The sequence below is a fragment of the Pristiophorus japonicus genome, chromosome 2, assembly GCF_044704955.1.
Source record: "Pristiophorus japonicus isolate sPriJap1 chromosome 2, sPriJap1.hap1, whole genome shotgun sequence".
NCBI lineage: Eukaryota > Metazoa > Chordata > Chondrichthyes > Pristiophoridae > Pristiophorus > Pristiophorus japonicus.
The window spans coordinates 254,625,394-254,638,720 of NC_091978.1; the positions used below are offsets into that span (position 1 = coordinate 254,625,394).

At 45.7% G+C, this 13,327-nt stretch overlaps 1 protein-coding gene across 7 annotated transcripts in view; it reads left to right on the forward strand.

Moving 5' to 3' along the window:
- LOC139245559 (5'-3' DNA helicase ZGRF1-like) overlaps positions 1–13,327 on the forward strand; it is a 153,041-nt gene that overhangs the window by 66,626 nt on the left and 73,088 nt on the right. For all 7 annotated transcript variants that reach the window (XM_070871204.1, XM_070871194.1, XM_070871181.1 and 4 more), the window contains one exon: positions 7,915–8,029. In XM_070871204.1, the coding sequence (XP_070727305.1) occupies positions 7,915–8,029 (115 nt within the window). The remainder of the gene's footprint in view (positions 1–7,914; positions 8,030–13,327) is intronic.

A 13,327-nucleotide genomic window follows, 5' to 3' on the forward strand; every position in this document is an offset into this window, starting at 1 on the left:
GCATGGATTTATGAAGGGGAAATCATGTTTGACAAATTTGCTGGAGTTCTTTGAGGATGTAACAAGCAGGGTGGATAAAGGGGAACCAGTGGATGTGGTGTATCTGGACTTCCAGAAGGCATTTGACAAGGTGCCACATAAAAGGTTACTGCACAAGATAAAAGTTCATGGGGTTGGGGGTAATATATTAGCATGGATTGGCTAACTAACAGAGAACAGAGAGTCGGGATAAATGGTTAATTCTCTGGTTGGCAACCAGTGACTAATGGGGTGCTGCAGGGATCTGTGCTGGGACCCCAACTATTTACAATCTATATTAATGACTTGGAAGAAGGGACTGAATGTAACGTGGCCAAGTTTGCTGACGATACAAAGATGGGAGGAAAAGCAACGTGTGAGGAGGACACAAAAAATCTGCAAAAGGACATAGACAGGCTAAGTGAGTGGGCAAAAATTTGGCAGATGGAGTATAATGTTGGAACGTGTGAGGTCATGTACTTTGGCAGAAAAAATCAAAGAGGAAATTATTAATTAAATGGAGAAAGATTGCAAAGTGCCGCAGTACAGCGGGACCTGGGGGTACTTGTGCATGAAACACAAAAGGATAGTATACAGGTACAGCAAGTGATCAGGAAGGCCAATGGTATCTTGGCCTTTATTGCAAAGGGGATGGAGTATAAAAGCAGGGAAGTCTTACTACAGCTATATAAGGTATTGGTGAGGCCACACCTGGAATACTGCGTAGAGTTTTGGTTTCCATATTTACAAAAGGATATACTTGCTTTGGAGGCAGTTCAGAAAAGGTTCACTAGGTTGATTCCGGGGATGAGGGGGTTGACTTATGAGGAAAGGTTGAGTAGGTTGGGCCTCTACTCATTGGAATTCAGAAGCATGAAAGGTGATCTTATTGAAACGTATAAGATTATGAGGGGGCTTGACAAGGTGGATGCAGAGAGGATGTTTCCACTGATGGGGGAGACTAGAACTAGAGGGCACGATCCTAGAATAAAGGGCCGCCCACTTAAAACAGCGATGAGGAGAAATTTCTTCTCTGAGGGTTGTAAATCTATGGAATTTGATGCCTCTGAGAGCTGTGGCAGCTGGGACATTGAATAAATTTAAGATAGAAATAGACAGTTTCTTAAACGATAAGGGGATAAAGGGTTATGGGGAGCGGGTGGGGAAGTGGAGCTGAGTCCATGATCACATCAACCATGATCTTATTGAATGGCAGAGCAGGCTCGAGGGGCCATATGGTCCACTGCTGTTCCTATTTCTTATGTTCTTATGTAAAAGCTGCAACATCAAGTTAAGAAGGCTGTTAATAGCCTCTTAACAAGCTCTCAACTACTTTAATTTGCTCACTTGCCTCTCCCGAGCAGGCATGCTGATTAATGCGCCCAAGTTAAAGGCGGAAGCAGGTTGAAGCAGGCATCCCGACCGCTGTCAATTTCAGTGCTTTTAACTGCCCACTCGCTCGCAAACCCGCACTCTTCAAAGTAAAGTGTCTGCATACAAATTTTTGAAAAACTTTTTTTTTTAATTCTCCCCCTCTGCTGGCTTGCAGATACTGTATAAAATTAGTTTGGATAGCCTCAATTCTGAATCAGCCCACAACAGAAACTGACCCTAATTTGGCTACAACGATAGCTTGTGCAGGGAAATGGAAGTGCCATACTGCTGCAGTACTTGCTGCTTTTGTTTCATTTCCCACAAAAAGTATCTGTGGTGTGCACTTAAGTGAAACTACTGACTTAGTAGCAATTAGTCTCATCTTGTGGACATTTTTGTGCTGTGCATTCATCCCCATTAGGGGAGCGGGCTGGATGGCGCCAGACACGCTGGCGTGGCGCCTAAATTCTGCCAACGTCCGCCACACGGCCGATGCCATCGAGTCGCTAAAAACAGCTCTGGGCCCTGACTCCGTTAGGTGCATCGAGGAGGCTCAAGCACGTGGGGAGATCCCGTCCGAACTGACCCCCGTCCGGACGGAATTCCTCATCGGCGCCAAACCCCGGAACCTCCCTCGGGGGCCGGCGCCTCACAACTTGAGCCACCTCGGGGAAATCCCCTCCGTGCCTTTCAGTTTCGCGCGGAGGGGTTTCTTGTACGGGCTGCTCCTGCACACTCTCAACTTTGCCATCCTCGCCTGCCGTCCGGACACGCCATGGCGTACCATCTTGCCGTCCGGAGGAGGCGGGGGTCCCCGATGGAGGGCACTCTACGCAGGGGTCCTCCCACTATTCGTCGGGGACTTGGCCTGGAGGGTGGTGCACGGAGCAGTGCCGTGCAACAAATTTTTAAGCCGGTTCACGGACTCCCAGGCCGCCTGCAATTTCTGCGGTCTGGAGGAGTCCGTGTTCCATGTTTTTATTGAGTGCACGAGGTTGCAGCCCCTGTTCCATTATTTGAAGGGGCTGCTCCTGAAATTCTGGCTGCACTTCAGTCCCACTCTCCTGATCTTTGGGCACCCTGTGCGGAGGGGAGCGGGTAGGTCCGAAGGCCTCCTCGTAGGACTGCTCCTGGGCACGGCCAAGGGTGCCATCAGCCGGTCCAGGCAGCGGGCGGTCGAGGGGGTCGTTCAACCTGACTGCCTGCCTCTCTTCCGCTCTTACATCCGGTCCAGGGTGTCCTTGGAGATGGAGCACGTGGTGTCCACCGGTACGCTCGCGGCCTTCCGCGAGAGGTGGGCACCGGAGGGACTGGAGTGCATCATCACGCCCGGCAACCAAATTTTAATTTCATTTTACGTTTTAAAGTTTAATTTATTTTAATTGCCGGTGCTTTTAGTGTCCCCTTCCCTTTTATAGGGGGCACTGGGAAAATTGTGATTTTAGTGCCCCCAAAAAAAAAGAAAAACACAAAAAAAACCAAAAAAAGGAAAAAAAGGGCCTTGTAAATGTCTGGTGTGTCACCCAGGTCGGGTGGCACGGTTTAATGTTTTATGTTTTGCAGGTAGACTCTAAAAGAGTTTCATCCCCATTAGGAAGTGGCTGAGGCTTCCCAATTTCACTTAATTTATATCCATCAGTGAAAGGACTTTGATCTACATCGTTAGATTTAAAGTTTTGTCTTAAGGAGGGCTGGTGTGGTGACATATTGGGATAGAATGCTAGTTGAAATTATATCATACTTAAGTAACTATATTCCCGAAATCTAGTGCAATGGAATTTGACATTCTTGCAGGATGTCTGGGGAAACTGTGACCAGAGATCAACTATGTTTTTCTTTTGCTGCTTTCAATAACCAATTCACTTCTTCAGAGTCTGTACTTTTAATGTATCTATTGTACTTGATGTTTTCTCTGACCAATCAGAGAGGACAAATAATATATCATAAACCCTGTTGGCAAAAATACAGCATCTTCGCTTCAAGCCAGTTAATCCAATATCTTAAATGTACTGTTGAATAAAATGGATTAATTTTTTTAGAAAGCATAATCAAAGTGCAGCAAATATTTAAGTCTGGACATACCCACAATACCAACCTTTTTCAGTTCATTCTGATCAAACTCTAACTGGATGTGTATAATGGAATGAAGAATATCCAAAGTCATGCACCTGGACAAAGTCCTGCCCCTCACATGGTGACTCAAGCATTCATTTTGATTGGTTCACGGCAGGTTAGTTTGTGGGGCCGGGGGGAAGCACTTGTGCTCCTCCTGCCCACAAGCAGTGTGGCAAAAACACTTACTGGATGGATCCGAAAGTTTTTTGCCTCCCTTCAGCTTCCGGGTTTCCTGAGCCCTGGGAAACCCGGCCCGCAGCCGTTAACTTCAAATGGCCGCTAAAATCTGAAGCACTCAGCCTCATTAACATATTAAAACTACTGACCCACCTCTTGAGAGCAGGTTACTCACTCGATCCCCAACCCGCCCCGGTTTAACCAGAAGTAGGCACTTTCGCAGCAGGTTGGATTTCCCATTTTTAAGCATTTAACCCAACCCCCTCTCCCACACGTCTTGAGGATTAAAATTACGCCCAATATTTTATGAATGTACATTGTACATTAATGATTTAGACGAGGGGATTAAATGTAATATCTCCAAATTTGCAGATGACACTAAGTTGGGTGGCAGTGTGAGCTGCGAGGAGAATGCTATGAGGCTGCAGAGCGACTTGGATAGGTTAGGTGAGTGGGCAAATGCATGGCAGATGAAGTATAATGTGGATAAATGTGAGGTTATCCACTTTGGTTGTAAAAACAGAGAGGCAGACTATTATCTGAATGGTGACAGATTAGGAAAAGGGGAGGTGCAACGAGACCTGGGTGTCATGGTACATCAGTCATTGAAGGTTGGCATGCAGGTACAGCAGGCGGTTAAGAAAGCAAATGGCATGTTGGCCTTCATAGCGAGGGGATTTGAGTACAGGGGCAGAGAGGTGTTACTACAGTTGTACAGGGCCTTGGTGAGGCCACAGATGGAGTATTGTGTACAGTTTTGGTCTCCTAACTTGAGGAAGGACATTCTTGCTATTGAGGGAGTGCAGCGAAGGTTCACCAGACTGATTCCCGGGATGGCGGGACTGACATATCAAGAAAGACTGGATCAACTGGGCTTGTATTCACTGGAGTTCAGAAGAATGAGAGGGGATCTCATAGAAACGTTTCAAATTCTGACAGGTTTAGACAGGTTAGATGCAGGAAGAATGTTCCCAATGTTGGGGAAGTCCAGAACCAGGGGTCACAGTCTAAGGATAAGGGGTAAGCCATTTAGGACCGAGATGAGGAGAAACTTCTTCACCCAGAGAGTGGTGAACCTGTGGAATTCTCTACCACAGAAAGTTGTTGAGGCCAATTCATTAAATATATTCAAAAAGGAGTTAGATGTAGTCCTTACTACTAGGGGGATCAAGGGGTATGGCGAGAAAGCAGGAATGGGGTACTGAAGTTGCATGTTCAACCATGAACTCATTGAATGGTGGTGCAGGCTCGAAGGGCCGAATGGCCTACTCCTGCACCTATTTTCTATGTTTCTATGAATCCACATATATTTTTGGAAAACTGGGACATGAGTTGGAATAGGACTTTTTCAACCAACAGTCGGGTGGGAGAATCCTTCATTCTATCTCAAAGGTGAAAGGATAGTGTGCAAACCAACTGCATCCCCTGTTTGCCCCAGCTTCTCCAAGCTTGTCCCATTGGGTCTTGTTGAAGGGATTGGTTCTTTCATTGTTCCCTGCATCTCTGGATGTTTGGGTCATAAAAGAAAATGCATGGCTAACTTTGGGCCCAAATTTCCCCAGCCGCCTAGAGCGGCGTAGTTAGGGGTGGCATGCCGACCTTTTGGGGCAAAAAAAGCGGCAAGAATGTCCCTGGTAATTTGGCTGCTCTCTCGTCGTCCGGATCCATCGGCGTGGCGCTGCAGAGCCTGCGGGGGGGGGGGGGGCGGAGCTTCGGCCGTGCTTGCTCAGCGCAGCCGGCGGGGGGGGGGGGGGCGGGGCTTGGGCCCAGCATCTTGTGGAGTGCTGGCAGGGGGACGCATGTCCGTTTGAGTGTGCGCGCATGCGCAATACGTGTTTGTGTGCGCACATGAGCAGTGGAGCGGGAAGCTTGACAATCGACCAATTAAAGGGAGAGCGTCCGAAGTATTATTGGCAATGGACCATATATAAAAGTAAGGTCTAAATAGTGATTTTTGTGTGGCTGAGCGAGTGGAAAGGAGTGCTGGATAGGTAGAAGAAAGGTGAGAAGTGTGATTTTTGAACATTACCTGAGTGTGAGTCCAATACACGAATGGCGCAAGAGCGTGCAAGACGAACAAAGAATTTCCTCCATGAGGAAGTGGTGAATCTAGCGACTGTCATTGAGGAGAAATGGCTGGAGCTGGATATCGGCAAGAATGGTCCGTCAAAAGTTTCACCCAAGGAAATGAGAAGAAGATGGAACCTAGTTGCAGAAGAATACTCCGCAAGATCTTGAAGCCAGTGCAAGAAGAAATGGCAGGATATTGGTCAAGTAGTGAGTGTAAGTAATATCTTCTTCCTTAAATTTAATTGCAATTGAAAATGTGACCATCTGTATGTGTCCCACCCATCAGAAGCGCACCATGTGTGAAAATTAATATTTTCATCTTTGCAGAAGAAATTGGCCCACAACAAAAGGGAAAGACTTAGAACAGGAGGAGGTGCGCCAAATCTGCACCAATTGTCACCCCTGGAACAGGGTTGCTGCCTTGCTGAGTCGCACCGGCAGAAAAAGAATCAGCTCTGCACAAGCAAGACCCACACGTGAGGGTGAGGGTGAGGGTGAGTCATTAAAATGCATCATCACCCTTCAAATCAGCCTGCTGACTGGCCTGCTACGCATCAGACGACTCATGCCACCCATCCTTCCCCCTCCTTTGCTGCTAACCATTTGACTGTTCTGTTGTATTTTGCAGAAGAAGAAGACACTCCTCAACATCTTGAAGATCCACCAGAGGATCTAGATGGGTGCGCTCCAGACCAAGGCGGGTCAGGGGAGGAGGGGTCAATGGAAATGTGCTCCAGGGAGAATGCCGGCCGTGATATGGATCAGTCCATAGTACAGGGAATCACACTGCCAGAAACCTCCATGAGCTCCTCGGCAACATTCCATGGGTTCACACCTTCCGAGGTCGCAGGTCCCAGTGGCGGTGTTGAAATGCATGTTGGGACACCCAGTCCCCCACCGTACCAGCCTGCGCCTCACACTAGAGGGGTGCCACTAGGCAGACCCACGGCGAGGGAAAGGAGAAGCCGACCAGTCTCTCCTGAGATGTCGCCCTCAGCAGAGGTTAATCAGGTTGTGTCATTGGATGAGGAGACCAAAGCCCTCACAAGATCACTCGTGGCGGCCGTCAGTGGGGTGCGTGATGAAGTAGCGACACTGTCGGGTGAAATCTCAGCACTGAGACGAGAAGTGAGGGTGGGCATTTCAGAGGGTGTGCAAACGATGGCAGATACCATGAGGGAGCTAGCTTTTAGCAATAAGGGCACAAAGGCCGGATACTCAAATGCCACGCCCACTTCAGTCCACGCACCAGCCACCGGTCAGACCCAGGCTGGGCCCCCAACCCCCTCCCCCCCACCACCACCATCACCGACCCTATGAGGAAGTGCACTTTCCCCAAGATGTGGGTGAGGGATGGGTGCAGCCTTTCTTTGTTGTTGTCGTTGAAGTACACTGTAAAATATCCAATAAAATATATTTTGCATTAAAACTGAATCATGCTCTATTAGGACCATGCAACACTTGGAGACAACTGTAAAAAGTAAAAATCCCTCACCCCTACAGTCATGCGTGCCTGCCGCCCCTAGCCCTGGCGGGAGGGCTAGCTGGTGCGTTCTGCAGTTGGCAAGGTAGGACTGCTCTATTTTCAGAAGCTAATTTATCTTTCATTTATTCTTGATGATGTTGTGCAGCTCTTGTGCTGAAGATGTTGTAATGTTGTGCTGATGTTATGAAGGTCTTTAGTGCTTTAGAATTCTCTAACTCACCTCCCCGCCCCCCTCCACCCCCCTTATCTCTGGCTACCTGCACTGATTTCTTAAATGTAGGTAAGGTTTTTCTGTGCCTACAAAAGTGGCTACATACACTGGCCGAAGTTAGTTTGGAGTAACTTTCAGCTGGCCAAATTTGCTTCTATGGCCAGAAGAGGCGTAAATGGCTTGTCACGCCCCCTTTTGGAGAGAACTAACTAAACTAGAAAATAACCTAACTAACTAACTTACACTGGAGCAAGTTAAATGGGGAAATTTTCAATTTTTAAGTTACTCCAAAAAAAGCTACTTACTCCAAATAAAACGGGGCAACTCTTGGGGAAATTTGAACCCAAATAAGTCTATCTGCTCATGATGTACAATTAGTGCTTATAAATACACTGTTTAAAGTCTTTGCAATTATCTAGAAGTTGAAGACAACTAATTCTTAGAATTTCTTTTGTTGTCCCAGTGATTGTTCATGCCTTGTTTGTTGGTAATGCCAGCACTGAACTCACCTCTCTGAGAAATCTGCAGGAACATGTCAATCCAGCTACTCTTCCTCTGATGCCATACTTGCTTAAAATGTAAGTAATTCAATTGTGCATTCAGCACTTGTACCTGAAATATCTTTGTTGATAATTAATAATTATGGGCTCACAATTCAGAAATTGTTTTTAAAACATTTAATAGATTGAGCGATAATTATTAAAGTTTTTGATCGAAAGTGTCAGTTTTGATTGAAATATTTGGACTTAAGTCCATGATGCATAATTTTCTCTGATATTAGAACGTTCGTATTCTGTATGCCTTTAAAATGATATATTGTTTACAGTATTGCCAACAGACGTGATTTTGTAGTGAAATAAACCATCACTCGCAATAGAACTCCTAAATCTTGTTTTATTGGGGGGGGATTCGCGATGAACGTCAGTTCGCCAATTTGCGTGTGCACGAAAAGCATGCTGATTTGCGCATGCGCAAACACTGGCTCCATGTTTAAACCAGTCTACCCAAAAAAGGAATGGAGAGCAATGTTCCCTCTTATTTTTTTTGTACTGAGCGGGCCACAAACTCATTTGACCGCGACCTTTTTATCATTAGGCAAATGTTACTACAACAACAACTTACATAAACAACCACTTTTACGACAACAGCAACCACAGAAAAGCATGTATACAATAATGCCATATTGCAATTTGCCACCCAACCAGATTAAATCATAAGACAATCAGACAAACTCTTAAAAATCATGAAATCAGTTCCTATTATTTACTTTTTAAACCTGATTAGTGGCTTTATTTAATCACTGAGAGGTCGCAGGCGTTCTTTCAAAAGCTATATTATTGCATCTGAAGATGTTTTATGAAAAGCTTTCAGAGAAATCCTTCCAGTTATTCCCATCACCACTTCTCCCTCTCTCCTCCCTCCCTCTCTCTCTCCTTCCTCGCTCCCCTCCCACTTTCTCCCATCCCTCTCTCTATCCCTCTACCCCCTCTCCCCTCCTTCCTCTCCTCCTACCTCCTCCTCTCTTCCCCCTCCCTCCCTTCTATCTCCCTTCCCCCTCCCTCCCTCCGCCTCTCTCTCTCTCTCTCTCTCTCTCTCTCTCTCTCTCTCTCTCTCTCTCTCTCTCTCTCTCCCCCTCTCTCTCCCCCTTCCTCCCCCTCCTTACCTCCTCCCTCCTTCTTACCTTCTTCCTCCCTTCTACCTTCTCCCTCCCTCCTCACACCTCTCTCCCTTTCTCCCCTCCTTCCTTCTTTCCCTCCTTCTACCTCCGTCCCTCCCTAAACTTATCTCCCTACTCTCTCCAATCTTATCTTCCCCCTCTCTCCATTCTTATTTCCCCTTCCACTCCTGAGGCTCAGGCCGGTAGTGGGTGGCAGTGCGCAGATGCTATTTATAAGCGCATCGCCATTTGCCAGCAGTTCATTCTCAGTGGCTCAGGACTCCAGCTTGTAGCGGCTTCCAGTGCGTATGTGCGAAATGAGTTTAGTGCGCATACGCAAAATGGGTCCAGTGTGCATGCACCGAAGCCCACTGCTGCGGGCCTAAAGAATGAGCCTGTGGGATTCGATTGAAAAGAGTGTTGGAGATTGTAGCCCGTTCCAGCGGGACTGCGTGGCATGCAACGCCTGGTGCGCAGCAGACTCAAAATAACTGCACGGGTACATATCTTAGGGGGAACAGTGATGGGGAGGGATTTCTGTTGGGGAACTGAACTCTCCATTTCAGGGTCCTAGCTTCAGCACCAGGACAGGTATAGCACAGACAGTGTCAGATCGGGGAATTAATACCTAATGGAACTGGATGAAACGCTTTATAAATACATCACATCTGGACAGAGGCAGGATTCATGCTGCGAAACAGTAAGATATTGTAGTATAAAGCTTTTCTCTTGCCCTGTTCACCAGTAAGAGTCTGTAAAGTATTTTGTCATTGTGGACCACATAGATGTGTACAGGCCCACATCTATAACGTTTAAATACATATTCCCATTAGCTGTTGAGTTACAATTTCAGGGCAAGAAAATCAGGAAAAAAAATTGAGTGGTTTAAAAAACGAAGGGAAAAAAACATTTTTGCATTTACAGCTGAGTCTTTTTCCATTCAACACATAAAATAACTGTCCGGCTGCTAAACAACTGTACAATATGGTAGATTAGGACTTCCTAGGCCTCTGTGTTGCCTTGAGAGCTTAATGTTATGCACAGTTTTTATATTTTGACATTTCCAAATAAAATGGGAAATGTCTGATTTAATGCTTCTTAAACAATGTTTAATCAGTCTTCATTGTTTTGATTTTTGCTTTTAACCTGTTTATCTGAGGTGATTAGGATGAACATGCTCGTGTAGTGAGGATAAAACTTACAATCTCATCTATATTGGTTTATAGAAACATAGAAAATAGGTGCAGGTGTGCGCCATTCGGCCCTTCGAGCCTGCACCACCATTCAATAAGATCGTGGCTGATCATTCACCTCAGTACCCCTTTCCTGCTTTCACTCCATACCCCTTGATCCCTTTAGCTGTAAGGGCCATATCTAACTCCCTCTTGAATATATCCAATGAACTGGCATCAACAACTCTCTACGGTAGGGAATTCCACAGGTTAACAACTCTGAGTGAAGAAGTTTCTCCTCATCACAGTCCTCCCTCAATAGCAAGAACATCCTTCCCCAGATTAGGAGACCAAAACTGAACACAATATTCCAGGTGAGGCCTCACCAAGACCCTGTACAACTGCAGTAAGACCGCCCTGCTCCTATGCTCAAATCTCCTAGCTATGAAGGCCAACATACCATTTGCCTTCTTCACCGGCTGCTGTACCTGCATGCCAACTTTCAATGACTGATGTACCATGACACCCAGATCTCTTTGCACCTCCCCTTTTCCTAATCTGCCGCCATTAAGATAATATTCTGCCTTTGTGTTTTTGCCCCCAAAGTGAATAACCTCAGATTTATCCACATTATACTGCATCTGCCATGCATTTGCCCACTCAGCTAACCTGTCCAAGTCACCCTGCAGCCTCTTAGCGTCCTCCTCACAGCTCACACCGCCACCCAGCTTAGCGGCATCTGCAAAATTGGAGATATTACGCTGAATTCCTTCATCCAAATCATTGATGTATATTGTAAAGAGCTGGAGTCCCAGCACTGAGCCTTGCGACACCCCATTAGTCACTGCCTGTCATTCTGAAAAGGACCCATTTATCCCAACTCTCTGTTTCCTGTCTGCCAACCAGTTCTCTATCCACGTCAGTACATTACCCCCAATACCATGTGCTTTAATTTTGCACACCAGTCTCTTTTGTGGGTCCTTGTCAAAAGCCTTTTGAAAGTCCAAATACACCACATCCACTGGTTCTCCCTTGTCCACTCTACTAGTTATATCCTCAAAAAATTCCATTAGATTTGTCAAGCCTGATTTCCCTTTCATAAATCCATGCTGACTTGGACCGATCCTGTCACTGCTTTCCAAATGCGCTGTTATTATATCTTTAATAATTGATTCCAACATTTTCCCCTCTACTGATGTCAGGCTAACTGGTCTATAATTCCCTGTTTTCTCTCTCCCTCCTTTTTTAAAAAGTGGTGTTACATTAGCTACCCTCCAGTCCTTAGGAACTGATCCAGAGTCGATTAGACTGTTGGAAAATGATCACCAATGCATCCACTATTTCTAGAGCCATTTCTTTAAGTATTCTGGGATGCAGACTATCAGGCCCCGGGGATTTATCAGCCTTCAATCCCATCAATTTCCCTAACACAATTTCCCGCCTAATAAGGATTTCCTTCAGTTCCTTTTTCTCACTAGACCCTCGGTCCCCTAGTATTTCCAGAAGGATATTTGTGTCTTCCGTCGTGAAGACAGAACCAAAGTATTTGTTCAACTGGTCTGCCATTTCTTTGTTCTCCATTATAAATTCACCTGATTCTGACTGCAAGGGACCTACGTTTGTCTTCACTAATCTTTTTCTCTTCACATATCTATAGAAGCTTTTGCAGTCAGTTTTTATGTTCCCGGCAAGCTTCCTCTCATACTCTATTTCCCCCCGCCTAATTAAACCCTTTGTCCTCTTCTGCTGAATTCTAAATTTCTTCCAGTCCTCAGGTTTGCTGCTTTTTCTGGCTAATTTATATGCCTCTTCCTTGGATTTAATACTATCCTTAATTTCTCTTGTTAGCCACGGTTGAGCCACCTTCCCCGTTTTATCTTTACTCCAGACAGGGATGTACAATTGTTGAAGTTCATCCATGTGATCTTTAAATGTTTGCCATTGCCTATCCACCGTTAACCCTTTAAGTATCATTTACCAGTCTATTCTAGCCAATTCACATTTCATACCATCGAAGTTATCTTTCCTTAAGCTTAGGACCCTAGTCTCTGTACTCACATATAGGTGAGTACATCTTACAACATGGCATAGGTTGAAAGGAAAGTATAGAATCTATTTTGGGGCTTTCAATCAGTGGCTGTTCCAAACTCGCTCGGTGTGGCTGGAGCATAACTCAGGCGTTGCCCGGAGGGCAATTCCTCGTCTCTGAATTAACTGTGTCACTCTCCATCTTAATAAAGAATTCTACCATATTATGGTCACTCTTCCCCAAGGGGCCTCATACAACAAGATTGCTAATTAGTCCTTTCTCATTACACATCACCCAGTCTAGAATGGCTAGCCCTCTAGTTGGTTGCTCGACATATTGGTCCAGAAAACCATCCCTAATACACTCCAGGAAATCCTCCTCCACCGTATTGCTACCAGTTTGGTTAGCCCAATCTATATGTAGATTAAAGTCGCCCATGATAACTGCTGTACCTTTATTGCACGCATCCCTAATTTCTTGTTTGATGCTGTCCCCAACCTCACTACCATGTTTGAAAAAATGGCAACTCATGATTTATATACCAAATCTCTTGATTTTTAAGAGTTCGTCTCCTGATTTATGAGGCAGTGGGGTTGGCAATACTGTGTTTATGGGTTTTGTTGTACTTTTTTCTCCCCTTCTTACCTAAAACCATTGACTTCTGGTGTCGCAAATAGTGGCTGTCCTCGTAGACATTCTTCATATGTGAGTGATGGAGGGAGGCGGATTGGGAGAACATCATGTCAAAGCACGAGGGTAGAATTTCTGCAAGAATTCTCCTGATCTCCTTAAATAACTTTGGGGGTTTCCACCATTTCTTTGGGGTTTCCACCAATCTTGTACCGAAGTTGCCATCGGAAATTCTACCCCATCTTGTCTCAAACAGCATGCGCATTTTCAAGCAGGAGAGCCGCTAGATAGCAATCTGAAGCAGGAACCCGGGCTGCTCTTTTTACCCCTCCCCAACCCAAGGATACTGAGACCAATTGTAGTGCCTCAACTGACAACCTGGCTTAGA